The sequence below is a fragment of the Halichondria panicea genome, chromosome 5 (genome assembly GCF_963675165.1).
Source record: "Halichondria panicea chromosome 5, odHalPani1.1, whole genome shotgun sequence".
Classification (NCBI taxonomy): domain Eukaryota; kingdom Metazoa; phylum Porifera; class Demospongiae; order Suberitida; family Halichondriidae; genus Halichondria; species Halichondria panicea.
In genome coordinates, this window is record NC_087381.1 from 4,846,054 (window position 1) to 4,871,656 (window position 25,603).

The following is a 25,603-nucleotide window of genomic DNA, read 5'->3' on the forward strand; positions in this document are numbered from 1 at the left end:
CCTTTGGCACAAACTGGCACATGTACTATAGTAAAGAAAGGTCAATTAACATAGCTTTAAAAATAGCTGGATTTTAAGATTGGAGTTGATTTGAGTTGATTTCAGGAGTCGAGTTGACTCCATGAAAAGTTGATTCTATAGAGTTGATCTACTGAAAGTTGACCGCATGCAAAGTTGATCTGGTACGTTGGATCTCGTGCATGGGAGTTGATCTCGTGAAAGTCGATCTCGTGTGCACACACCAGAAGGTTCTATTATATCCTGTTTACAACTCCAAGGTTCTAGTGATTTCCTAAATCACATTACCACATTACCACACAATGCATGAGCACTGTTAAATTTTTTCGAGTGTCTACAATGTGCTTGTATCCACAGTTGCAGTGAATGAGGCTGGAGACACCCTTTTTTCCAGTGCGTGTTCCCGTGGTGACCTGGAGATGGTCAAGGCTATCAACAAGCATGTTGATCTAAAGAGTAGGTGTTTATCAGTGCTGTTACGTTGTTGATGGTGGTCTTCCACAGAGCCAGTCAACAAGGCTGGTGACACTCCATTCTCTCTGGCCTGTGCTAATGGCCACTTGGAGACAGTCAAGTACTTTGTGAATGAGCATCATTATGATCCTAGAAGTAAGTTACCATTGTACGTATACGTTACGTTGTTGATGGTGGTCTTCCACAGAGCTAGTCAACAAGGCTGGTGACACTCCACTCTCTCTGGCCTGTGCTAATGGCCACTTGGAGACAGTCAAGTACTTTGTGAATGAGCATCATTATGATCCTAGAAGTAAGTTATCATTGTACGTATACGTACGTACATATGCATATTACACATCCTTGTATATAGCATTCTATACGTGCGTAATAATTGTATGTTGTGGTATCTCACCATCACTCATCACTGTGATGCAAACAAGTAATTTCCATCTTATTTTCACGGTTGTGAATGACCTGTTGGTGTTATTTTATTGCAACTATAAATTTGGTGCTAATACTCTGAATTGTACCGATAGCAGGTAAATTTGAATTTACTGTTATTGGCGGTTTTTAATTTGACTCATGCTGAATCATTGATCTCATGCGATATAATGGGACTGAGTATCAAGCTAAACATTGGCATTTGGTGACCCGCCAAATTGACTCGCTATATATGGTGCTACAGCATGGTATTGTGTATAAAATTTCAGGAGCGTATATCTAATAGACAGATTGTGGAAAATCCATTTAGGTAAAAATGGGGGTGATCGTAAAAGTATGTGTAACATCAATTACCTCCGGAACTAAAGTCTTTCTGGACAAATTTTTCTTATCAAACGTTAATTATTTAGTTAAGGAGAAAGTGTGACCCTTTTCTGGATCTCAGACAAGACACTAGATAGGTTGACATTAATTTTGTGTGAATATCCTTAACTGGTAATTCCGTGGTAAAATTGTAATCCAAATTTTAGTTTGTTTTCCAGTGTGTGCATGTGTGTACAATTGACTCTTTCATACTTACAAGAATTGCTTTGGTGAAGTACTGCTGGAGAGCTCATGCCAACTCAACCTGCATGCTTTCACCATCAACCACCAACCCATAATTTGTTCAGTTCCATAATTATACTCTTTTATAATTGTATATTTATTAACATATGCATGTAACATGAGAATTATTATTTCGTTGGATGCTTGCATGTATATGAATAAACGTCGTGTTGAGTTGCAGCCAATACCTATACAGAGTTATGCTGGGACATGCATGATTGAGTAGCATAATTATCATGTACCAAGTTGAGTTAGGCTGCATGTATAACTATACTAGTGTCTTATGGAGTTCACCGACATTTTAATTACCATAATTCACATCTGCATGTATTCAGGTGTCCTCTTGCTAGCAGTAAAGCATGAGCAACATTCAACAGTGGAGTTTTGTCTGGAAAAATGCCACAGCGATCCGAATGTGACTGACGAAGAAGGCAAGACACCTCTCGATTTGTCCAACAACCCTACGATCATAAAGCTTCTCTTGAAACACGGAGCCAAGGCTGCCAATGTGTACAAGAAACACAGTAAGCTCATCGGAAAGCTCTCCTCCGAGCAAACCCCACATCTTCCTCTGTCTGTGCTCATCATTGGCGATGGTGGCGTGGGGAAGAGCACTCTGTTGAAGTCCATTCTGAGCTCAAAAGGGTTTTTGTCTAAACTACAGAAGGCAAAACCAGTAGATGGTGTCGATACAAAGACAGTGGGGATCATACCGTACGAAATATATACCAAAGAGTTTGGGAGAATCATCTACTTTGATTTTGCTGGCCAAAAAGAGTTTTACACGAGCCACTGTGCCATTCTGGAGAATGCTGTTCAAACCTCACCACCCATCATTATCCTCTGTGCTAAGCTTGTAGAAAGTGAGCAGGTGATTATTGATTCCATGAATCGTTGGTTGACCCTCGTCCAAAACCAGTGCACTAATCTGAAAAGCAAAGCACACGTGATAGTAGTTGGTAGCCGTGCCGACCAGGTGAAGGAAATGGGAGAAGATCCACAAGCCAAAGAGAAAATCTTTGCTCCCATTATCAAGCAATTTCCAAAATTTGAGTTCACAGGGTTCATTCCAATGGATTGCCGCTTTGCTGATTCGAATGATATGACAAAAGCAAGAAAACTGATCCAGAAAAGCTCCGCTATTCTCCGCTCTCCAGAAACCATCAGCCTGAATGCTCACACCTTTTACATCTACCTTGCCGAAAGCTTCAAAGAGGAACTTGCAGTTTCATTAAAGGTTGTTCAAAAGCGAATACACAGCGACCTAGACCAAACACACGAGTCAAAGAAAATGGTGAACATTCTTTCTTTCATTCCGACCACCCTCACCCGTCTAGTTGATATCTGTGACCAGCTAAGTAAAACGGGTCTGCTGCTGTTTCTTCAAAACAAATCCTCACCTGAACAGTCCTTTCTGATTTGTAATTACAAGAAATTGCTCTCTGATGTCACTGGGACAGTGTTTGCTCCTGAGCGATTCCGCCAGCACTGCGATCTCGCCTCAAGCACTGGAGTGGTACCTTTGTCCAAGTTCACCAAAGCATTTAAGATCTACGACACTGAAATGCTGATTGCTTTCATGACACATTTAGAGCTGTGCTTTGAGATCAAAGACAAGCAAGTTCTAGAGTACATTCAGAAGATGGAGCCAAGCTCAGAGGACACTCGCTACCTCTTCTTCCCCGGGCTCATCAGGATAGAAACTCCCGAGCGTGTGTGGGAGGAAGATCTTTCCATGAGTTACCACTTTGGCTGGATAATTGAATGTGCTAAAGACATCCAATTCTTTGATCCACGGAGTTTTCAGATTCTTATTCTGAGGCTAGTGTTCACTTTTTGCCTTGCTCCTCTCGAAAAGATCACCACAAATAGCCCTGCCCTTCAAACATTCTGCTCTGTGTGGAAGAGTGGGATCTGCTGGTGCCACGATGATGAGATTACCGCACACCTCGAGCTTCATAACAACAAGTCTATTACTCTCAAAATGCGATCTGAAGTTCTTACACCTGAGAGCCTAGCCAGTCGCTCCAAGATAGTCAGTCAAATTGTCGAAACGGTGGAAGATGTTTGTCCCAGTATTGTAGTTGTGGAATCACTGATCAATCCACAGGAAGTTGTCAGTCATCCTCTAAAACCTTCCTCAGAGCTCATGCTGTTTAGAATTAGACATCTTGCTACAGCTGTCATCTCTCAAAAAAAAGCTGTGAAGTCAGTTATTAATCACCCCCTTTCTCTGGAACGGCTTCTCCAGTTTGAGCCGTACGCTGGTTTGGACCTCAACACTCTACAGTGTATTCACAGTGACATGAAAGACGAGAAAATTTCGAACACATTCATTTATCATTTTGCTAGTCAAATTTCTGATCCAAACAGTATTCTCATGTACAGAAGAATCCTGAGCCAATCTCAAGCTTCTACTGTTAAAAATCAGTTGGTCAGTCCCAGACAGGAGGTGGTCCAGGCCCTTGAGACGTGGAGGAGTGAGACTGAGGGAACTTACAGCTGTCTGAGGGAGACTCTTAACAAGTACAGCGTCTTCACTGGGAGAAACCCTCTGGTGAGTGGAATTATAAAGTGTTAGTAAGTGAGTTGAGTTAACGTAATCGTGTATTAATTTCACTAATAATATCCTCATGCATGTACATACAGGACCTAGCTGGTGTGGCTCACGATGATATTGACCTCTCTGTGTTTAGTATCAGTGGTGATGACCAAAAGGTGCGTTGTCCCCCCCCCCCCTTGGTCCCATGCACGCTGAATTCAGACTATCTTAATGTATACAGTTGTATAATAAAGTTTACCCCAGATCATTGATTGTTTAGCTAGTATATAATGACTTTCTCAACATTTTATCTGTATAGGGTCCAGCAACCACCAACCTCCATGAGTTGATGGTCAAGCATGGAGTCACTGACAAGCAGTTGGATCAAGAGATTGAACAAGACGATCTTGCTCCAGTAGCTATGCACTTTGATGATGTGGAGCTCTACTTCAACCCACTGAAGTTGAATGAAAATGAACAAGCTGACGTGAGGCGAGAGACTTATTTAAGTAGAAGCAATCAAGTGGCAGTGATAAACTGTTTGTTTATCTGGAGGGGTCACGAACCCAGCGAGGCAACCTTTAGAGCACTGATTAGGATCTTATTGGATCTGAAGAAGGAAGAGATTGCTATCAAGATCTGTCAATACTTGAAAGAAAAGGTGTATCTATACGCACAGTGACTGCAGTTTTCAAATATGCATGCAAGCTTGTATATAATTGTACAGTGTGCTAGTTCAGCCCATGCTTATAATCAGTTACTTGGAATTCATGCTTGATTTACTACGTATACTTTCTTTACATGCAGTCCCAGTGATCTATGAGTAAAGCTATGCAGTAGGACTCTGAATTGAACATTTTTGTTTATTGCGAGTGCACGTAGTTTAAATAAGAATTCTGTTTCAATTTGATTTTGAGCCCCATGTTGTTGTGGAATATAGTGTAACCAATTCAAGTCAAGCAATGCTGCTGTTTCGGCTTCACAGCAGGGAAAGAGAAAAGTTGACGTGGAGTAATTCAAGCTAAACTCAGTAAAAACAGAGTAAAGACAACGGACTTAGAGCTTGTCAGTGGTGTAAACTTACTTCTCTAGAGTACCTCCCAGCCCTGAGTGATCGCTAGTGGATAGGAGAGCTAGAAACAGTTGAAATACAACCTGAGTACGGTAAAAACATTCGCGAGCGTGAAATCATAACACGGAGTGTTTCACCCGTTGACACAGGGCGGCCTGGTCGTTTCCAATCCCTTTCCTGTTCTATCCATGATTGAAATTGACATCCAAACGTGCACAAACTATACTATATCATGGATAGAACAGTACTATCTATGACTATATTCAGCTAGGTGCCTTGTCATGTATACATAATAGCTACATGTGAACGGTATGTGTGGAATGAATGTGTATTTACTACTTAGGGTGTCCTGGACTTGTACAGATACTATAAAATACTTCATATAGTTCACAGCTTGTAAGTTAACCATGCACATTGCTGATTTATAATTAGCCACAATCACACACGTGTAGGTTGAGGTAGTTTTTGTGAGTCTTTGGGGGGTTGCAACCTCTGAAACCCACCCCCTAGATCCGGGCCTGCAATAATCGTATTTGTCATTGTTCATAGGCTGTCTCTCCAAATTGACTATAAATTATCGTCTGTGCCATATATCTAGTCGATTGCTCTCTTCCGCAGATTGGTCTTTGGTAGCAAAGAATCGACCGTTTTTTTTATTTGTTGAAAACCTCACATCCAGTTTTGCTGAGTCGGATGTTTTGGATATGCTCAGTAGACTGTATAATTTTTTATGACGGTTTCGGGATGAACAGAACATTCTCCAGCTTGCATTTCTTGATGCTTCTATCTGGCAGTATAGTGTCTCCATCTTCACTGTCCCTTCAGCTTTGCTTTTAGGCACCGTCCATCACCAAGTGTGACATCTATTGGGGTCTCGAGTTGTCTCAGTTCGTTAATCTTCTGTGATGCTAGAAACTTTCTGCAGTCCTGCTTGAAGTGACTGGGTTTATTACAGAAGTGGAAGGTAATTGCTGTTTCCTCTGGCTCATGAACAACGCTTCAAATCCTTTTCCATATACAATTAATGCCTTGTTGCTATTGAGCAATGCACGTTCTAAACGATCATACGTGAGAATCCATCAATGCATGTCACAAATCTCCATCTCACCAACTTGTGATGCCCGTCTAAAATGGAAGAAATTAGCCTTGTGTTACAAATAGAAAACTTAATGTATTATTTTACGCAACTGATCATTAACTGCTAATTTCATCTATAGAGTTAACCATAATTCACAGTGCACTTTGTAGTACAAAGTCTTAGTTTTGGTATTCTACACAAGCTCATTAGTGTACCTTAGCCTCGATCCCAGGCCGAGTTTTCACTTTTATAACGGTTAGGCGAACAACTGGGCCTGGTACTAGTTGTCTGCGCAAGCGTCAAATTTTCATTGTATTTGTGGTCGGAAAAAATATTTCGAAATTTGTACACAGAAAATGCACAGAGTGAGTACACAAAATATGCACATAGAGAGCTGCTTCACAAGGGCCTGAGGAGTTGCCAGTTGTGCTGCAGCACGATTACAGTGACCCAGGACAACTTCAGGATGATTGAATGCCTTCAAATTACGTTTCAAAAAGATTTAGCAGGCTGCTGGACTTCTCTGATTCTAGGCCCCAACTCGTAAATCAGTTAAATTTTGAAAACGTAGATTCTCTTGATGCCTCTGAGCTACCCAGCAACGCTCGAACGAGCAGGTCATACTCCAATCCTGGGAATATAGCACAATATTAAAGACGGTTAAACCCTTACCTCAAACTGTCCAGTCTCGTCCGTTAGTATAGCCAAGAGGAGCACTGTTGGGATAGCCATTGCTCCTGTACAGAGAAGTTGACATTCTAAATACGTGTAGATCTATATACATATTAAATTTCTCGTATTAAACAGGTTATAGTGTCATTATCGACGAGCTGATGATGGCAGCACCAAGTTCTCTAGCTCACACTCTTCACTTGATCCACCATATTAATGATGAAACTATAGTCTACCTAGATCTTGCCAAACATGAACAAGACTTGATAGCATAGGGCACACAAAAATATCTGACCTTAATAAGCTTGACAAAGCTTTATACCTCTTCCCTTGTTGTTCAGTCTTCAGAATAATGTTTTCTAAGCTTCAGAGAAGACAGAAGCTTCAGCTAAGTCTTCAGAATAATGTTTTCTAAGCTTCAGAGAAGACAGAAGCTTCAGCTAAGAGCCATTCCAATCCATTCCAATAATGATAAAACGGGAACTGACTTCATACACGATAGTACACGAATATAAATGTCACAAAAGTGAACGAGAATACACTAATAGCCAGAAATGGGCTAATTGGTTGACGCATGCGCAGACAACTAGTATCAGGCCCAGTTGTTCTCCTAGACTCGCAAGCCACTCCCTTTTCTCTGATTGGACGGGGGCGAGAGAAAAGGGACTGGTGACTCCAGAGGAGGCTGGAACCACTTGACCTTAGCTAATTAAGGTCACTAATTGGATTTATCCAAACCTCTCTTGCAGACTACTTCAAGCCTAGTTTTTAGTGTCTATCAGTTTAAAACGTTATTTTTTAGGGGGGGTCAAATTTTGTTTTCGCCAATTTTGCTCAGAAGCAGAGATACAATCAAAAGTCTTGCTCTTGCACTAGCCTCGATATCATGAGCGGCTTGTTCTCGAGGTCACTGCATACTGGCTTTGAGACTTGTATCTCTGCTTCTGAGCAAAATTGGCGAAAATAAAATTTGACCCCCCCTGAAAAATAAGGTTTTAAACTGATAGACACTAAAAACTAGGCTTGAAGTAGTCTGCAAGAGAAGTTTGGATAAATCCAATTAGTGACCTTAATTAGCTAAGGTCAAGTGGTTCCAGCCTCCTCTGTGGTGACTCTGGGACACATTTTGTGTCTCTACCAGAATTTGGGTAGAGATTATTCATTGATTTTTCCACGTGATCCAAAAATTGCGTGAGGTTAAGTAGAATTGCGTAGCCTGCAAAAGTGATCGCGGGCTTCTTAGCTACAGTTTAAGAATGGATGCTAGTGCTAGAAAAGAGAAAATGATGGAGTAATAACATCATCAGGCATTCAGCTAGGATATAGTCATCTAAGACACCAGCAGAGATTAGCTTGTTTTAGTTTTACGTGATGAGAACTGGTAGCCGAAAGTCATTGGTTGCCTAAAGCTTTTAATAACCTGTACAATACAAGACAGATAATGGCAGACGGCAGCAGTTGAATTGAGAGTAGTCAGACTTGTACAAGCTGTCTTAAATCGCTGCCACTCCTCGGTTCAAAGAAGGACTGCCAAGATTTCTACGTTCATCAGCTGTTCCAAGCTAATCCACAAGTTGTGGCACAACAGACACTGGTACAAGGATCTATAAAATCAAAAGGCTGGCTAGATAGATCTGTATACTTGTCTTCTGTGTGTCTTTAGCTTTTGACGCATCAGAATAAATTGGATAATTTGCACGTGACATTAATAAGCATTCCTGATTTACACAAGCTGTAGCCCAGAGTCACCAGTCCCGTTTCTCCCGCCCCCGTCCAATCAGAGAAAAGGGAGTGGCTTGCGAGTCTAGTTGTTTGCCTAACCGTTATAAAAGCGAAAACTCGGCCTGGGATCGAGGCTATAGTTAGCCTCGATTCCAGGCCGCTTGAACAAGGCGGCCTGGTATACCTTGTATGCGCATGCGCGAAATAATTGACAACAATTTCATCATACAAATTAATTGTAAAAAACCGGACAAAGTTACAAAAGGGAATAATACGTATGACAATGTGACCACAATGGCAGCTTTCAGAGACACTAATCAAAGTAGAATTATGCTGCAGCAGTGTTGCTTCTTCTAGCTCTGTTTATCAAAGAGACAGTTTAAGAAAGCCTCCCAGACAGCTAGAGCTGCCAGCTAGGAAGAGTAGTGGACTCTTTAATACATCAGTAGATCTTGAGTGAATAACTTCCTGAGTGTCGAGTTAAAGATTATTAAAAGCTTTCAAGAGTAATCATTAGCTTCTTTATCTTCAGCAATGACTTCTTGTCGAACATAAAGGCAAGATTTAGTAGCAGAACAATTGCTTGGTCTATATTACCACAGCCTCATCAGGGGACCCACAGGAACACATCATGCCTTTCCTATAATATCTGTAGCCTTACAGTGTAGGGTGTCGTTAAGTAGAGACTTGGTTTACCAGGCCGCCTTATTCAAGCGGCCTGGAATCGAGGCTAGGCTATAGTGTACCTCTATTATCCCTTTCCTTGCCATTCGTGAAATCTGGAACAGGAGCGTCTTTAGGTCGATCAATTAGTGTGGATCAGGCCTCACCACGCCTCCATGTCATTCTATTAGTCTAGATCCGGCTAGCAATTCTAGCTGGGACTCCCAGTTCTAGCTCCTTTTGTTTAGCGTGTCAGAGACTGGGAGAAGATGATTGGCACTCCTTGGCTCCTTTGGATGTACAACTGTCCAGATCCCTAGAACATACCCTCCATTCTGACGAGTTATCAGTGCATAGGGTGCTTACTAGATTCTTGCCAGCCAGTACAGTTCAAGCTACACACAGCACCGCTCAACTATTCTCTACCCCATTATCTAGCTAAATCTGGTCCAACTAGACAGCAGACACAGCTAGTTAATTCAGTAAAGCCAGGGGTAGCCCTACTTCTACGGTTGTTCAGTACCCACGGTAACAATTCCTCTGGGCTGGGCTAACTAGTTGAGCCACGCCTCCCAATTCTCAAGGCTAGGTACATGTCTCTGTCTAGCTGCTTCTTCAGCTTCTTGCTCAGTTTTGTGGCTTAGAGAAAGGCCAGCTACTCAGGGGGAAGAGTCCAGATGAAAGTCTGGCAGCCAGGTGACGTCCAAACGGTCAGTTATTCTTTCCACCAACTTTTTAATCTAGTCTAGTCCTGCTTGCACTGCTACTACTACTGCTACTCTTCCTACTACTACTACTACTGCTACTCTTCCTAGCTAGTCAAAGGTTTCTTTTTTTTTTTTTTTATAACTACATATGCACAAAGAGACATCAAAGCTTACATCAAAGGACACAGATTTTTAGCCTACTTGACTGATAAGGCCGTTACCTAGACTACAGTTTGTTTGTCAGGGAGGAGCTCACATACAACTTCATCTAATTCATCATAACGATTCGTTACCGTTGTTGTAATTTCTACAACAGATTGCCAAGGAAAGAGATAATGCCATAGACCGTTCGGCCCAGGACCCCAGGTACATGCAGAGTAAGGACGTCTGGAATGAAGGATTCCCGCAAGGCTGTGTGTAAAGGGTCAATCGCACGTATTGCTAGACGTCTTGTTCTCTATAGTAACATATAGCATTATAACATAGTTCATTCTCAGATGTTCTTGATGAGAGGAATACAGAAGGATTACAATAATGGCAATAATAACCAAATAACTCGGCCAAGAGCCAGCAATTGCTGTTGAGTCCGGAGTTATATTATAATTATTATGGTCAGTATGTGTCATTGGCACGAAGGAGTGAACTTAGATCACAGTGTAGAGGAAGCATTGAAATATGCCTTAGGCATAGCTAAGTTGAGAATATTATTATGCTGTTTATTGTTGAATATTAACATAAAAGTGTGAAAAGTAAGTACATTTGTTTGCAGGGGAGTTGCTGGTTAACAGTAGATTGTACATCACTATTGTTTAGGTCTACATAATTATTGCCTAATGATCCCGATGTGCCTTGAGAAAAGTTTTTCCTTGCTAACCTGTATAGTTTTGGAAATATGCTAATTAAAACTTACCCGTAAATTGCTTTCCCAGGGTACTCAGAACATAGAGGATCTGCCAAGACCCTTTGGAAAAGTTTGGCATGCCAATGACAGAGGGAAGGGATACTGTTATTCATTACGATTGGTCGTGCAATAGCTGTGTAGTACAGTGACCTGGTGATGGAAATACACCACTACCTTAACGTCGTCAGACTTACAAAAATTATATTTTGTGTTTGTAAACATCATCATTTCTCCATGCATCCTTTGTGATTGTGTGTATCATAATGTTAAGAAATAAGTATGCAGTCTATAATATTATGATCATGAGCTGTGCCTAGTACTATAGTTTTTTTGTGAGTGCATGTCTTGTTCTTTGAAGGTTTGTTAAACGAGCATGTTGGCTTTATAAGGCGCGCGCGGTTAATGTTTAGATTCACTTCCGCCTGTTGCGGTACAAAAGGCCTGCGCCCTGGGCAGACCTTTGACCCCAGCTCCAACATTCAAATATCTGTAAACAGCTCTCGTTTCTTTTCCCGCTTCATAGCCCTTTCAAACGATTTAGACAGCTCTAAAACAAGCATGCGCATTTTATACCAGGGTGGGGATACATGCACGTGGTTTTTTTTTAACACAAGCAAACAAAAAACACATAATGGCTACTTATACAGAACAAGCAAGACTCAAGGTACCACAGAAGCCCATTACATAAATAAGAAAGAAGATAAAATGTACATCTATTCAGCTTCAGGTACGGTACAGCCAGCATCCTCCAGTGCACTTTCTGGAGAAGTTCCAGAAGTTGCTTGCGCTGTTTCCCGACGTCACTCTTGACGAAATTGATTCGGCGCCATCCGAAGGTAACACTGGAAAGTAAATATTAGAATGATTATTTCAAATACAATTAAACTACCATCAGTGTCAAGCAGTAATACATCCAGTGGTGAAGCTGCTCCCCCTCCAGCGAAGAGGCCAAAGAGAGGTAATTCTAGAGGAATTAATTTCAATAATTATCACGTGATATGGATGACGATCACTTATCTTTTGCACAGGTGTTTCTCGAGTAAGGACGGTTGGGGGTGAAGCCGGTCCTTCGAGGCCTAAGAAAGGTGAATGTCACTAACCTGTACATATGAATAAAATGAGTGGTACTTTCCTTAGGTCCCGGAGGGTATGATCACGTTGATCCTCCGGTCTTGAACGGAGAGGGTCCCTGCCCGTACTGCCACCTGTCACCGTGTGTCAGAGCCAGACCACCCAGCTGGCTGATTGGAAGCGCTGCACCTAATTTGGGGAATATGGTGAAGCGCTTCAAACTATACCGCAAGTATTGGACGCTGCTAGGTCAGTTGGGGGTATGGAATCACCCTCTATATATGGCATATAAAGTGACCAAAACCAGTGCACATGACAAGAGGGATGTGATGCCTGATTGAGTATTGAGAGTAAGTTTTAAATGATGCCCACTTTACAGTGCAAGTACGATCAATTGCTATATACCTTTTCCAGGAGGTGCGTGAACGATTTCCGAATCCAGATGGAGTTCCATACACTATTGATAAAGTCATTACTGAAAAACAAAAACAAAACTAGCACATAAGAATTAATTACCTCACCGTCCTGCGAGTAACCAGGTAATGCCTTCACTTCGTCAATCGCTCTCAACATGGATGCCTTGGCACAAGCGTTCACGACGTCTAAGTATCCACCTTTCTTGTACACTGTAACGTCACAGTGTTTTGTAAGAGTACAGTTATAACATACACTTACTTGACAAAATATACCATGAACTAACTTTTCCCAAGCCAGCATGACTACTAAAGTGAAGGTACTGGCTTGGGAGAACTCCAGCACAAGTAAAACCATGGACGATCCTGCAATAAATAGAATTCCAAGTTAATCTTGAAAACGTATGGAATTACTCACTTTTGATTGACAAGGTATCGTCCACCGAGTGTTCGCGAGCTAGCCCACCACTGTCGCTTTCCACATTTTCCACACTTGAATTCAAATCGGACAACATGCCCGTTCTGAAAAACAATATTATATTGCATACATCATGTATTGGGTCTATCGGATCAGAAATACCTGACGAAAATTGGTCGGCCTACGACAATAAGATTGGCACTGGTCACATGCTTGGGATAGGCCAGTGAAAAGACAGAACAAAGTCTTCAGTTCACACACGAACAACTGTTCATCACTAGCGTCAGTATTGCCAGTAAATATTCCTGAACAAGAAGTAACGTCTTTATACAAACTTATCAAAGCTATTGACACACACAAACCTGAATTCTCCAACATTGGGAAGACTTTGGATTTATCAGATTGTAGGTCTTCTCTCTCAGGAACAGCACCTGCCTGCTCCTGCTCCTGCTCCAACTTGTCCAACAAAACAGAAATAAGCTCTCTGCTGTCCAAGGGCAATGAGCCTCTAGCTGTAGCAGCAAGAGAACGCTTTGCCCTATCTATCCTAGCTACAAAAGCCTGCTTTGCATCTTCAGTATCTAAATTCAGCTCCATTTGGTACCGAAAACCATGCCTAGCACGCTTCTTCTTGGGTAGAGAACGAGAGTTGTCACATCTTTCAGCCATTTTTTTTGCTCTTTTTTGAACAAAGTATCTCGTGAGCCAAGGCGCTACATGCAGGCTATAAGGGGCGTATCAAAGTAAAACCATGTGTGCATGAAGCAAGCAGTGAAGCAAAAGGAGGCCAGAGAGTTTACCGCACGCGGCCATATTTAATCATTTCCGCCTCGAGTGCCCAGGGCACGCCCCTTTTATAGTCAGCATGCTCGTTTAAGGTCTTAGGATGTGTAATTCTTCAATGCAACAGAGAAAAGTCTCATTCTTATGTACAGAAACTAGTTCAGATCTATGTATGTAGTAGCTAGTAGCTACTATGGGCCTGAGACAGCTAGCTAGCTAGCTATTGTTCACTCTCTTTTGGCCCCAATTAAATTAACTTCCTGTCTATTTCCGGTGCGACACGCATGGGCCGCGTGAACAGCTCCCAATTGATCATCAAATTTGCTGCATAATTTGCACCTAAAACGAAGCAACCAGAAATGAAATGATATGCGGGGTCAAAGTTGAATCGCTTGGGGATGATTTATGTTGATAATTATTGTAGTCAGATAGCAAAAATAGTCTAGTCTGTCTTAGAGTAGGTTGTACAGTGCATCCTAGTGAGTAGTTGTACTTAAATGTATCGCAAGATTGGGTAAGAAATTGTGCTGATACATGCAGTGGAACCTGGCCCTCTATAACGGACACCTTTGGGGAACATTGTTTTGGCCTTTATACAGAGGTGGCCTTTGTTGAGAGGTTGTTTTGTACAAACTGTTCATTTGGGACCTGAGTGCTTGGCCGTAATATATACAGTTCATTTAGTCTAGAGAGTAGATTACCACAAATGTGTGAGTAGTTGTACTTAAATGTGAATATCTTTTGATTGGAGTATTTCTAAGAAATGGTGTTGATACCCGTGTGTAGGTGAATGACTGAACTACAACATATCCAAAAATGTTTCCATGGAAACATAAGGTGGTGGGTTTGTGGTGATTAATAGAACAACAGCAAATTGTTATAGTGGGTAATCGGTTAGAGTAATAAAACAGTAATCTTGTACAGCTAAGGTCCTAGACTCCATCACATAATTGTTCAATGGTTTAAGTATCCTGGCCATCCCTTTATGGGTGTTACAAATGTTCACAGTGTTTATAATTCATGATTTACTGGTTTTCAGGTACACTTTTGGTTAGAGTAATAACTTTTGAAAAATTAATAGCTTAGCTTTCAAATTTCTGTAGTAAGTTTACAGATAAATGGGCTACATTTTGATATCAAGAACATCCTATATGCTTATTCCGTTGCTGAGATAACACTGAAAAGCTACATAATTTACTATTTTCTACTGTTTTGATGACATCAGCAGCTGCAAACCACAAACCAATGATGCTTTAATCAACCACAAACGTAATTAAAAATGGGCGTACAGTTATTGTACGCCCACTTATGTGGGTAATTTGAGTGTCATCGATTTGTGGTTAGCAGCTTGTGATGTCATCAAAACAGTAGAAAATAGTAAATTATGTAGCTTTTCAGTGATATCTCAACAATGGAATAAGCATAAAGGATGTTCTTGGTATCAAAATGTAGCCCATTTATTTGTAAACTTACCAGAGAACTTTTAAAGCTAAGCTATAAAATTTTCAGAAGATATTACTCTAACCAAAAGTGTACCTAAAAACCGGTAAATCATGAATTATAGACACTGTGAGCATATGTAAGACCCATAAAGAGATGGTTAGGATACCTAAACCATTAATCTATTGTGTGATAAAAGTCTAAGACCTTAGCTGTTTAAGGTTAGTGTTTTATTACTCTAACCGATTACCCACTATAACAATTTGCTGTTGTTCTATTAATCACCACAAACCCACCATCTTATGTTTCTATGGAAACATTTTTGGATATGTTGTAGTTCAGTCATTCACCTACACACGGGTATCAACACCATTTCTTAGAAATGCTCCAATCAAAAGATATTTACATTTAAGTACAACTATTCACACATTTGTAGTAATCTACTCTCTAGACTAAATGAACTGTAGCAACTGGCCTTTATTCGGAGGTAGTTGTTAACAGAGGTTCCACACAATGTATAGGTGAATGAATAAGCTACACAATAAATTCCCCAATATAGTTTTTGTAGTGGAAAATCATTTTAGGTGAAAATAGGGGTGTGATCGTAAAAAAAATGTGGACAAATTTTTCTTATCAAGCTTACTACGTGTATAATTTTTGGACCTTAGCCATAAGATATTCTTCAAATCTCTCCCTAACCGAAATGGCACTAAAAATTTGCAATTTTGAGCAACATCAAACCTTTCATAATTATATAAGATAGCCATAATAGCTAGATGTTGTGACAAGATCCAAACCTTAGTTGGAAACCGTTAGCCTTTTCTCTCCCTAACCGATAACCCACTGTAACAATAATTATTGTTTACTGTTTTATTAATCACCACAAATCCACCACCTTATATATATGTTGCATGTTTTGAACATGTTGTAGCTTATTCATTAACCTACACAATGGTATCAGCAGATTTCTTAGCAATTATGGGATATTTACATACAACTATAATATACTCACACATTTGTGGTATTTTACTCTCTAGACTGGATGCCGCGGTGCTTTCAATGTTTGCAGTGCTCAAAACATATTATAGTTATCTTACAGGCAGACAGGCAGACAGACTACTATAATTATATCCCGTGGCGCACTTGAGTTAATGAGTGGACTCGAATGTTCTGACTTACTTTCACAATATGGGGTTGCTGTTCAGAAATACCCATAAATTATAGATGTTTCCTAAATATTGACCCTGCGCGTGTACCAGGTGCATTATTGGAACTTCTGAATCATTTCCGATTGTTTCGTTTTAGTAGGACTATATTATAATATACATGCGCCCTGATCTAATTAATACTGCTGCAAATTAGTTCACTTTTAGCTACTGCGCTGTGCCCCTCCAGAAAATCCGTGCAGTTTCTAAAACGGCGACTTCACACAGTGATCTCATGCAGCGGCTATACACATGACATGCATAAGTTAAACAAACTATAAAAGCACAGACCAATAACATTATATGTCAATTTCATTGTACATCGCTTGCAGTCAGTCACTCCCAGCACTCATAATTATCACTAGCTGGGCCTGCACATAAAGATATAGCAGTATAATTATACATGAATAATAGCTCATCATGAGGTATATAGTATTTACTAGTCATGATTGCATTTAAGAGTGGAAAAACATGCATATAATTATTGCATGCAGTGTGCAATACTGTGCAACAGCAAAACACTTGATTATCTACCAAGTATACTGACAGATCTTGGTAGCAATCTCTTTCTTCCCCAGATCCAATAAGATTCTAATCAGTGCTCTGAAGGTTGCTTCGCTGGGTTCGTGACCCCTCCAGATTGACAAACAGTTGATCACTGCCACTTGATTGCTTCTACTTAAATAAGTCTCTCGCCTTACGTCAGCTTGTTCATTGTCAGTAAATTTCAGTGGGTTGAAGTAGAGCTCCACATCATCAAAGTGCACAGCTACTGGAGCAAGGTCGTCTTGTGCAACCTCTTGACCATCAACTCATGGAGGATGGTGGTCGCTGGATTCTATACACATAACATGTTGAGACTACAGACTAACAACCTCTTGCTAAAAGTTTCCGGCTTTTGTACATATTTATATATACATTACACAAAGAATCAAGTCTGAAATACTCGGTGGGGCCTAAAAAGTTCCAGAACACTATAATTATTAGTACATTATTTTAATTTACCGATAATAGATTTTGTACAGCTACGGACGGCTCACCATTTGCTCATCACCACTGATACTAAACACAGACGGATTAATATCATCATGAGCCACACCAGCTAAGTCCTGAATGGGAGAAGGGGTAACACTATAAGCATGATTCCAGAACTCTATATTACATGTACACTCACCAGAGGGTTTCTCCCAGTGAAGACGCTGTACTTGTTGAGAGTCTCCCTCAGACAGCTGTAAGTTCCCTCAGTCTCACTCCTCCACGTCTCAAGGGCCTGGACCACCTCCTGTCTGGGACTAACAGACTGAATTTTTACATTAGAATGGATCAAGATTTTTTTGTACATGCGACTGTTTCGAACTACTTGATCAGGATATTCACTGTCTGGGTCGGCAATTTGGCTGGCAAGATGGGAAACAAAAGCTTCGGATATTTTTTCATCTTTCTTGGCATTCTTGTTACTGTGGATACACTGTATGGTGGTTTGATCCAGGCCAGCGTACGGCTCAAACTGTAAGAGGTGCTCGAAAGTGAGGCCAACTTGGTGTGTTGATTTGATCATTCTTCTGTTGAAAGAGACAGCTGCTGCAATATCGTTGATGTTTACTCGTGGGAGGTCAGAGGGATTTTTCAGAGGATGCTTGACAATTTCATCTGGATCAATCACTGATTCAATCACATTCACATTGCGGCCATAATGTTCAACAGTCTCACAGATTTTGTTCACAATTTTGGAACGATGAATCAGACCTTCAGGTAGAACTGTGGCAGAGCGCATTTTGAGAACAAGAGATTGGCCATTTTCAACTAGCTCGAGGTGTACAGTGATTCCATCATCGTTGCACCAGCAGATCCCACTTTTCCAAACAGAGCAGAATCTCTGCAGGGAAGGTACATTGAGCAATATTTTGCTAGCAGGGGCAAGTCGGAACATGAACACTATTCTCAGAATGAGGACCTGAAGGCAGCGAGAATCAAAATACTCAGTGTCTTGAGATGTTTCAAACATCCAACCAAAGTGGTACTTGATGCTTTGAGCTTCTTTCCAAACTTTGTCTGGAGTTTCGATTCGAATGAGCCCAGGAAAGAAGAGATACCGGGTGTCAGGCTCTAGAACAGAAGCATCTCTGTCAGCCAAAGAAGCAATCTCCTTTGAAATGAAGTCCAAGACTTGCTTGTCTATGACTTCGAAACACAGCTCTAAATGTGACATGAAGGCAATCAGCATCCCTATGTCGAAGCCATGGAATGCTTTGCTGAATTTCGACAAAGGTACCACTCCAGTGCTTGAAGCTAGCTTGCAGTGTTGGCGGAAATTTTCAGGAGCAAACACGGTCCCAGTGATTCTGGACAAAAGCGTTGCTTGATCAATCACTAAGAAAGACTTCTCTGGAGAGCTGTCATTGCGGAGAAACAAGAGGAGACCTCTTTCATGCAGCTGGTCACAGATCTCTACAAGGTGAGGGACGGTGCTGGGTATGAAAGAAAGAATATCTTGGGTGCGTTGTGACAGATCCTCGTTAAGATCGCTCTTAATTCTTTCGTAGACGTTTCCTAAAGACAAAGCAAGGTCATTTTTGAAGCTTTCGGCAAGGTAGATGTAAAAGGTGTGAGCATTCAGGCTAATGGTTTCTGGAGAGCGGAGAATAGCAGAGCTTTTCTGGATCCGTTTTTTCACTATATTCATGTCATCCGAATCAGGAAAGCGGCAATCCATTGCAATGAACCCTGTGAACTCAAACTTTGGGAATTGCTTGATAATGGGGGCAAAGATATCCTCTTTGGCTTTTGGATCTTCTCCCATTTCCTTCACCTGGTCGGCATGGCTACCAACTACTATCACATGTGCTTTGCCTTTCAGATTGGTGCACTGGTTTTGGACAAGGGTCAACCAACGATACATGGAATCAATAATCGCCTGCTCACTTTCTACCAGCTTAGCACAGAGGATAATGATGGGTGGTGAGGTTTGAACAGCATTCTCCAGAATGGCACAGTGGCTAGTGTAAAACTCTTTCTGACCAGCAAAATCAAAATATATGATTTTCCCAAACTCTTTGGTATATACTTCGTACGGTATGATCCCAACTGTCCTCGCATCGACGCCATCTACAGGTCTTGCCCTCCGTAGTTTAGACCAAAACCCTTTTGAGCTCAGAATGGACTTCAACAGAGTGCTCTTCCCCACACCACCATCGCCAATAATGAGCACAGACAGAGGAAGATGTGGGGTTCGCTCGGAGGAGAGCTTTCTGATGAGCTTACTGTGTTTCTTGTAGACATTGGCAGCCTTGGCTCCGTGTTTCAAGAGGAGTTTTATAATTTCAGGGTTGTTGGCCAAATTAAGAGGTGTCTTGCCTTCTTCGTCGGTCACATTTGGATCGCTGTGGCACTCTACCAGTAGAAACTTCACTAATGATTTCCGATTATGCTTTACTGATAGTACGAAAACACCTATAGAATAAAATTATCATGGTCAACTTAGATAATCCAGCTAAATTATTGGACACATAATTAATATACTGAAAATGCTCATGTTGATAACAAAATTTTTTTGTGAGTATTGCCATTGAGCTGGTATTGGTTGTTTATTATGCCTCGGTACGCATGCGCAATTGTGGTATACGGTAGTGTGTTTGTGTGTCTATATGTGTGTAGACTGCGATACAGCTGCTCAAGAGTGTAAGTAAGAGTTTCTATAGGCTTCTAGTCATGTTTTCTTGGATTTGAATTCGTGGATTTGCAAAATAATGCTTCGTTCTCGAGTTATACCTAGTTTTCATTGCAGCCTTTTCAGAAGAGTGCGTAGCAAAACTTGTTCACCAAGTGTTGCTACTCTACTTAGTAGTTAACTCTGCACTAGAGCGCTAGCTATTGGTACCTGCAAGATTAAGAGTGATAAGAGAGCTACAAGGCTCTGTTGATGCAGCCATCAATTCTAGCCTCGATCCCAGGCCGAGTTTTCGCTTTTATAACGGTAGGCGAAGCCTAACCGTTATAAAAGCGAAAACTCGGCCTGGGATCGAGGCTACCATCAATTCTAGACTTAAACTTTTTGCATCGATCGTTTTAATAACAATCATGGTCGATCATTACCCACTCTTCGAGTTTTCTCTGTGAATCTGGATACTGCCTGCATGCAAAACTGTTCATCATGATATTACAGTGTGTGTATAGTAGCTTTATGTTATGTAGCTTTGGCACCTCCACCGAGGCATAAGCACCCGCAGTGCTTTCATTATTGCATGGTAAGCAGGCCAAAGTCACCAATAGTTCAAATAAGGTCATACATAATTATTACACGTTTGACTTCTGATCATGCTTTACTGCTAGGAAAAGCATGAGATGTAGAGTTATACTGGTTATAGTTTACGGCAAAATTATTATTTAAGCATGTACAAGAAGTCAGTAGCAGGCCTTCTTTTCAGGGAAGGAGACTACTCTCCAACAAGACGACTATAGGCCACCATGCATGGGCATGGTTTAGATACACTTTAGCCAAGAAGCTTGCAACTCCAGCAAGGGACGTTGAATGCACAACGCTTGGACCTGGAAAGCTCCTGAGCATCTGCATGTATATAGGAGACGACTTGTTGCTTAAACTAGCTCTTCGATGGCTGCAAATTCCGGCATTCTGCGCTTTTTGCAGTATAATAATTATAATTATAGTGAGACTTAATGATGATGAATCACGAGTAAATAGAAGCAATAAGACATAAAATACATGCAGTCATATGGTTGTATTTCATTGGCTGTAAGTTATGTCAGCAATAATCTTCCAATGAGAACAAAAATTGTGGGAGTCTGGTATAATGGTCCCTAGGTAGGAAGTCTAGCTACTTTTCCATCATAGGGTTAAAAAACTGAGTACTATGCTCTTGATTATAATCACTCCATATATATCTGACCAAATAAGTGCAATAAAATTAACAGGTTAGAAATGAAATGGAAATTACTTGTTGTATCACAGTGATGACTGATGCTGAGATACTTGACAACTTCCCAGTGTTCATGTTCGTAGGCCAGAGAGAGTGGGGTTTTACCAGCCTTGTTGGCAGTACCTGCACATAATGAGTGTATTTGTATAGTGATCAGCAAATGCATGATGTGCCATACAATGCTTACTTCTAGGATCACAATGATACTCATTCGCTAGGTACTTGACTGTGTCCAAGTGGCCATTGGCACAGGCCAGAGAGAATGGAGTGTCACCGGCCTTATTGACTGGCTCTATATAGATGTACCGAGCAATATGGTATTCAATTATAATAGGCGAAACCTTGTACTATAATTATTATATAATTATATGAACATGCAGTTTACACCAAAGGTATATTTTATAGTGACTAGCTATTAAATGGATTTGAGTATCACGGTTCAATATAAGTAAGATAATAATTACGTAGAGCTGGTCAGTATTATAAAAGTGAAAGGAAGAAAAATTTCTGTTTACTTTTTGGATCGAGGCCCACAGTTTCCACAAGACGCTTGACCCAGTCTAGCCAGCCATAGAATACACTCACTATAACAGAGCACTCTCACCTTTCCCTGTAGTTTGTATAGTGTAAGACAGCATACAATTGTTAACTTTGTACAGTACAGTACTGACGTATATCAATGGGGACTTTCCATTATAGAAGTGTGTGTTAAATCTGGTGTTACAGTACAATGGTTTCTTTAGTTTCTGACATGCAGGCAAAAGAACATACGGAAGCCCGTAGGGGCCATTTAGTTCCGCGTAAATATTCCACTCTAGAATGCATTTCCACTCTGAAATTCCATTCTAGAATGCACTTCCATTCTGAAATTCCATTGTGCTATCCAGTGGCGGATCCAGTGCAGGGCACAAGGGGCACGTGCCCCCCCTTTCTAACTAGCTCGAATAAAACTAGCTCACTAAGTGTGTGTGGCTTAGAGCAGCAATCAATTATTGCAGCATGCAGAACAGCAGACCATCTCTATAGTTGTAGACTTTTGAAGCTAAAGAGCAAGATGATTCCATCCATTTCTGCTATCTCCTGCTACTATAATGTATGTCATACTGTCATCAATCAATCCATGATCAGAAAAGCTAGACATAACTACGACAATGTACACCATGCAATGATGGCTCTTTCATTTTTATACGTAAAGTAGACTAATAATTATTGCCTACAATTATACCACACTTTAAATGCTGATATACATAAACGTGCATATACATGTATACGTGTATACATGTGCTCTAAACCCCTGCAGATACCAACGGGTATGCATTCATAGATCTAGACGTCAGCTCTAGACGCCACCAACGTGGAATTGGCCTTCAATAACATCATCGGTGGTGAGCATGCATTTATAGAGTATACAGTAGCTTTATATTTGCAGTTAAAATTCCGAAAAATGAACACTTTCTATATAAGTTAAATACACGCACGTACTAAGAGATTATGGGCCTTAGAATATGCAGCAACTGTATATAGAGAGGTTGTTCTTTTGTAATGGTGCCGTTCCTTTATTGTGATGGCCACAGTGAGTAGCATTATGTATCCCGACACGGTGACACGTACATGTACTGTATGATGCTAGCCTCCTTTTTCTGTTCTTTGTCACACGGTTAATAAGATAAAACACGGTAAGAATTGGAGGAACAAAGAAAGAAAGAACGAACCGTCTAAGAAAAAGGAGAGCCTGCCTCGCTAAGTCGCGTGACGGTGGCACAGTAGTGGCACAGTGAAAATGAGCGTGGGCTTTCAGTAGATGGGCGGAGCCTGACAGGCAACAAAGCCACAGGATACCTACGCATTGTAGACTTACTTCATATGCAAGTCTGGAGATAATTATTATCATAGACGATGGCTTTAATACCTAGCATAGTGAAGTCTGAAGACTAAAGGCCTATCTTTGAGCCTATCCTCAAGCCTCAAATTGAGGCTTGAGTTATTATTGAGCAGTAGTCTAGTCTAGAAACAGTGTAAAATGACATGACAATGTTGCAAGGTTGTGATCTCATGAGCTGACAGAGTGACTAAACTATACTAATTTGTGTGCATGAGACAGTTTTCACAGGGGCACGAGCACCAATGTCGAATTTTCCCTTAGTTCAATACATCGATAGGGTCCTGTCAATTCCATAGTCGTGTAATCCTATTGTAGTAGTATTAGAGGTTCTGCTCCTTTTGGAAACTTTCTGGCAGTAGAACCAGCTCTATAGTGGATACGGAAATAATACCTGCAGATAAGCACTCAGGTCTACATTGTCTGCTGTAATTTGAAACACTCGACTGGGTCGAACATGAGGTCTTGAGAGTGGGAGCACATTGAGTTTGATAAGGCGAGTCTTGTAGTCTGTAGTTCTGCTGTAGTTCTACTGTAATTATCCAAATAGGTTGCCCTTGCCCTTCTAGTTTGGATAGTGTGATTGTTCCAGGGCAATCTTCTTCTTATTATTATTATGACTTGGACTAAAACATTCCTTCTGATGACATGAAGGGATCTGTCAATTTTGGCATGTCAGAAGTATTGCTGTGAGTTGTCCAGGATCTGGGATAGGTTACTTCTTTGCCCAGGTCCTTTTGACAAGTGCTATTATCAGATACAGTAGTACTCTAGCCTTTCATGCTTCATCTTGTAGAGCTAACTTCTACATACTGTGTTCTGTAACTTCACACACTCTTTGCCTCTAGTTCCTGGTAAATACGCTCTAAGTACTGTGTCACAGTGTGTGGGAGGACAGATATTGCGGTTTACTCTTGCCCACGCTCAATTAAATTTGGCTACGTCAGTAGCAGATCACAAGACTTAGCGGGGCAGGCCTTCCTTTTTCTTAGTGGCTTCCTTTTTTCTTTCTTTGCTTATTCCCGTATGGTGTTAATATTGTGACAAACAACAGAAACAAAATTATAACTGAAAAAGGAAGGCCTGCGAAGGAGGCTAGTATGATGCAGTGTAGGTAAGAAGTAGTCTCCAGCAAGGATCTAGCCTAGATCCTTTTTGAGGTCCTGGTATAAGCAGCCAAGGTAAATTCTAGTTAACTGTTGTATTGTTTCCGAAAAATGTTGGATATAAGCACCTCATTTTAATGTATTAGATGGTATGACACTTAAATTCTTAGTGCATCAAAATTATTGAACCTGACATCCTCTTTGTAAGGACAAAAGTTGTTACTCCCAAAATGTTCTTTAATCGAAGACGGCTATACGACTGCATTAATGAAAGCACCGCGGGTGCTGATGCCTCGGTGGAGGTGCCAAAGTTATACATAACATAAAGCTACTAATAGCTAACTTTTATACACACATTGTTATCATGATGAACATTTTTAAATTTGCTGCATGCAGAATCAGAATCACAGGGAAACTCAAAGAGTGGGTAATGATTGACCATGATTGTTGTTAAAAACAATCGATGCCAAAAGTTCAAGTCTAAAATTAATGGCTGCAAGTCAGCAGAGCCTTGCAGCTCTCTCTTCTCACTCTTGCAGCTACCAATAGCTAGCGTTCTAGTGCAGAGCTAACTACTAAGTAGAGTAGCAACACTCGGTGAACAAGTTTTGCTAAGGACTCTTCTGAAAAGGCTCAATGGCATTCCAAGAGCAAAACTAACAACTTACTATAGACTTTATTTTGCAAATCCACAATTAATACCAAGCCAAGAAAACATGACTAGAAGCCTATAGAAACTCTTACTTGCACTTCATTGATCCTTGAGCAGCTGAAACAGTCTACACATGCATGCGTGCACACACACACACACAAACACACTACCGTATATCTCGCTTGCGCATGCGCACCGAGGCATAAAAACTTTTGGCATACACCTGTACATGTACATGTACATGCATACTTAGGAATGTGCCTGCACTGGTTTTTGGTGGTTGGTACTGGACAAATATAGCCAACGTGGTATGAAGCGGTGAATTGTAACAGCAATTCTCATTGTACAGATATAAATGCATATAATCTCCAACTGTTTCTATGCAGAGATCTTTAACCAAGTAGCCAAGAAGACAAATGACTATGATGTGATGATGCTGGATTCTTCATCAGTCACATTGAAGAGGGAAAGACCATCAAACCATCACATGCACTGCAGCAGGTACTGAGATAGCTGTGCATAATTATACTATTACTATCAGGGACGTAGCAAGCAACTTTAGGGTCAGGCCATTTTATATAGGTTAAAAAAAGTGCCAATCATTAAAATGTCATGACTCATAATGCTCAATGCTCCTAGTGCATGCAAGGTATACCTATATTAACCTATTAGCCTCACCAGGAAAACATAATGTAAGTATGACATACTTGTACCGAAACGTGGTTTGTGCTACAACTATACCGTAGTTGCCGGGATACTCCTCTTTATAAACTCCTGGTCTCACTCATGGGCAAGGCCTAACTATTTTACTAATCAATTGCAAT

The 25,603-nt window shown here is 40.8% G+C and overlaps 2 protein-coding genes and 2 long non-coding RNA genes across 14 annotated transcripts in view; 2 read left to right on the plus strand and 2 right to left on the minus strand.

Moving 5' to 3' along the window:
* Nucleotides 1–5,029, plus strand: part of LOC135335879 (uncharacterized) — an 88,729-nt gene extending 83,700 nt beyond the window's left edge. For all 11 annotated transcript variants that reach the window (XM_064531518.1, XM_064531519.1, XM_064531520.1 and 8 more), the window contains 7 exons: nucleotides 376–474; nucleotides 523–627; nucleotides 680–784; nucleotides 1,857–4,078; nucleotides 4,171–4,239; nucleotides 4,383–4,724; nucleotides 4,871–5,029. In XM_064531518.1, the coding sequence (XP_064387588.1) occupies nucleotides 376–474; nucleotides 523–627; nucleotides 680–784; nucleotides 1,857–4,078; nucleotides 4,171–4,239; nucleotides 4,383–4,724; nucleotides 4,871–4,879 (2,951 nt within the window). In that variant the 3' untranslated portion in view covers nucleotides 4,880–5,029. The remainder of the gene's footprint in view (nucleotides 1–375; nucleotides 475–522; nucleotides 628–679; nucleotides 785–1,856; nucleotides 4,079–4,170; nucleotides 4,240–4,382; nucleotides 4,725–4,870) is intronic.
* A 406-nt stretch (nucleotides 5,030–5,435) lies between these two features.
* On the minus strand, nucleotides 5,436–7,395 carry LOC135336118 (uncharacterized). Its single transcript, XR_010394724.1, has 3 exons — nucleotides 7,181–7,395; nucleotides 6,429–6,950; nucleotides 5,436–6,260 (listed from the first exon to the last, which is right to left on the minus strand). It is a non-coding gene; the product is annotated as an uncharacterized LOC135336118 (long non-coding RNA).
* A 4,097-nt stretch (nucleotides 7,396–11,492) lies between these two features.
* On the minus strand, nucleotides 11,493–13,449 carry LOC135336035 (uncharacterized). The gene is made up of 8 exons (XM_064531804.1): nucleotides 13,143–13,449; nucleotides 12,943–13,085; nucleotides 12,781–12,884; nucleotides 12,625–12,728; nucleotides 12,466–12,575; nucleotides 12,355–12,406; nucleotides 11,768–12,138; nucleotides 11,493–11,720 (listed from the first exon to the last, which is right to left on the minus strand). The coding sequence occupies exons 1-7, from the start codon at nucleotides 13,447–13,449 to the stop codon at nucleotides 12,032–12,034; spliced, it is 927 nt and encodes a 308-aa protein (XP_064387874.1). The 3' UTR covers nucleotides 11,493–11,720; nucleotides 11,768–12,031.
* On the plus strand, nucleotides 11,826–12,506 carry LOC135336147 (uncharacterized). The gene is made up of 3 exons (XR_010394764.1): nucleotides 11,826–11,963; nucleotides 12,016–12,299; nucleotides 12,364–12,506. It is a non-coding gene; the product is annotated as an uncharacterized LOC135336147 (long non-coding RNA).
* Nucleotides 13,450–25,603: the final 12,154 nt, after the last annotated feature.

Coding starts and splice junctions, on each gene's coding strand:
- LOC135336035 (XM_064531804.1), bottom strand. CDS start 13,449: ATGGCTGAAAGATGTGACAACTCTCGTTCTCTACCCAAGAAGAAGCGT. Junction 12,729..12,780: donor CGATACCTTGTCAATCAAAA/GTGAGTAATTCC, acceptor TATTTATTGCAG/GATCGTCCATGGTTTTACTT. Junction 12,139..12,354: donor TCACGCACCTCCTGGAAAAG/GTATATAGCAAT, acceptor TCCCCAAATTAG/GTGCAGCGCTTCCAATCAGC.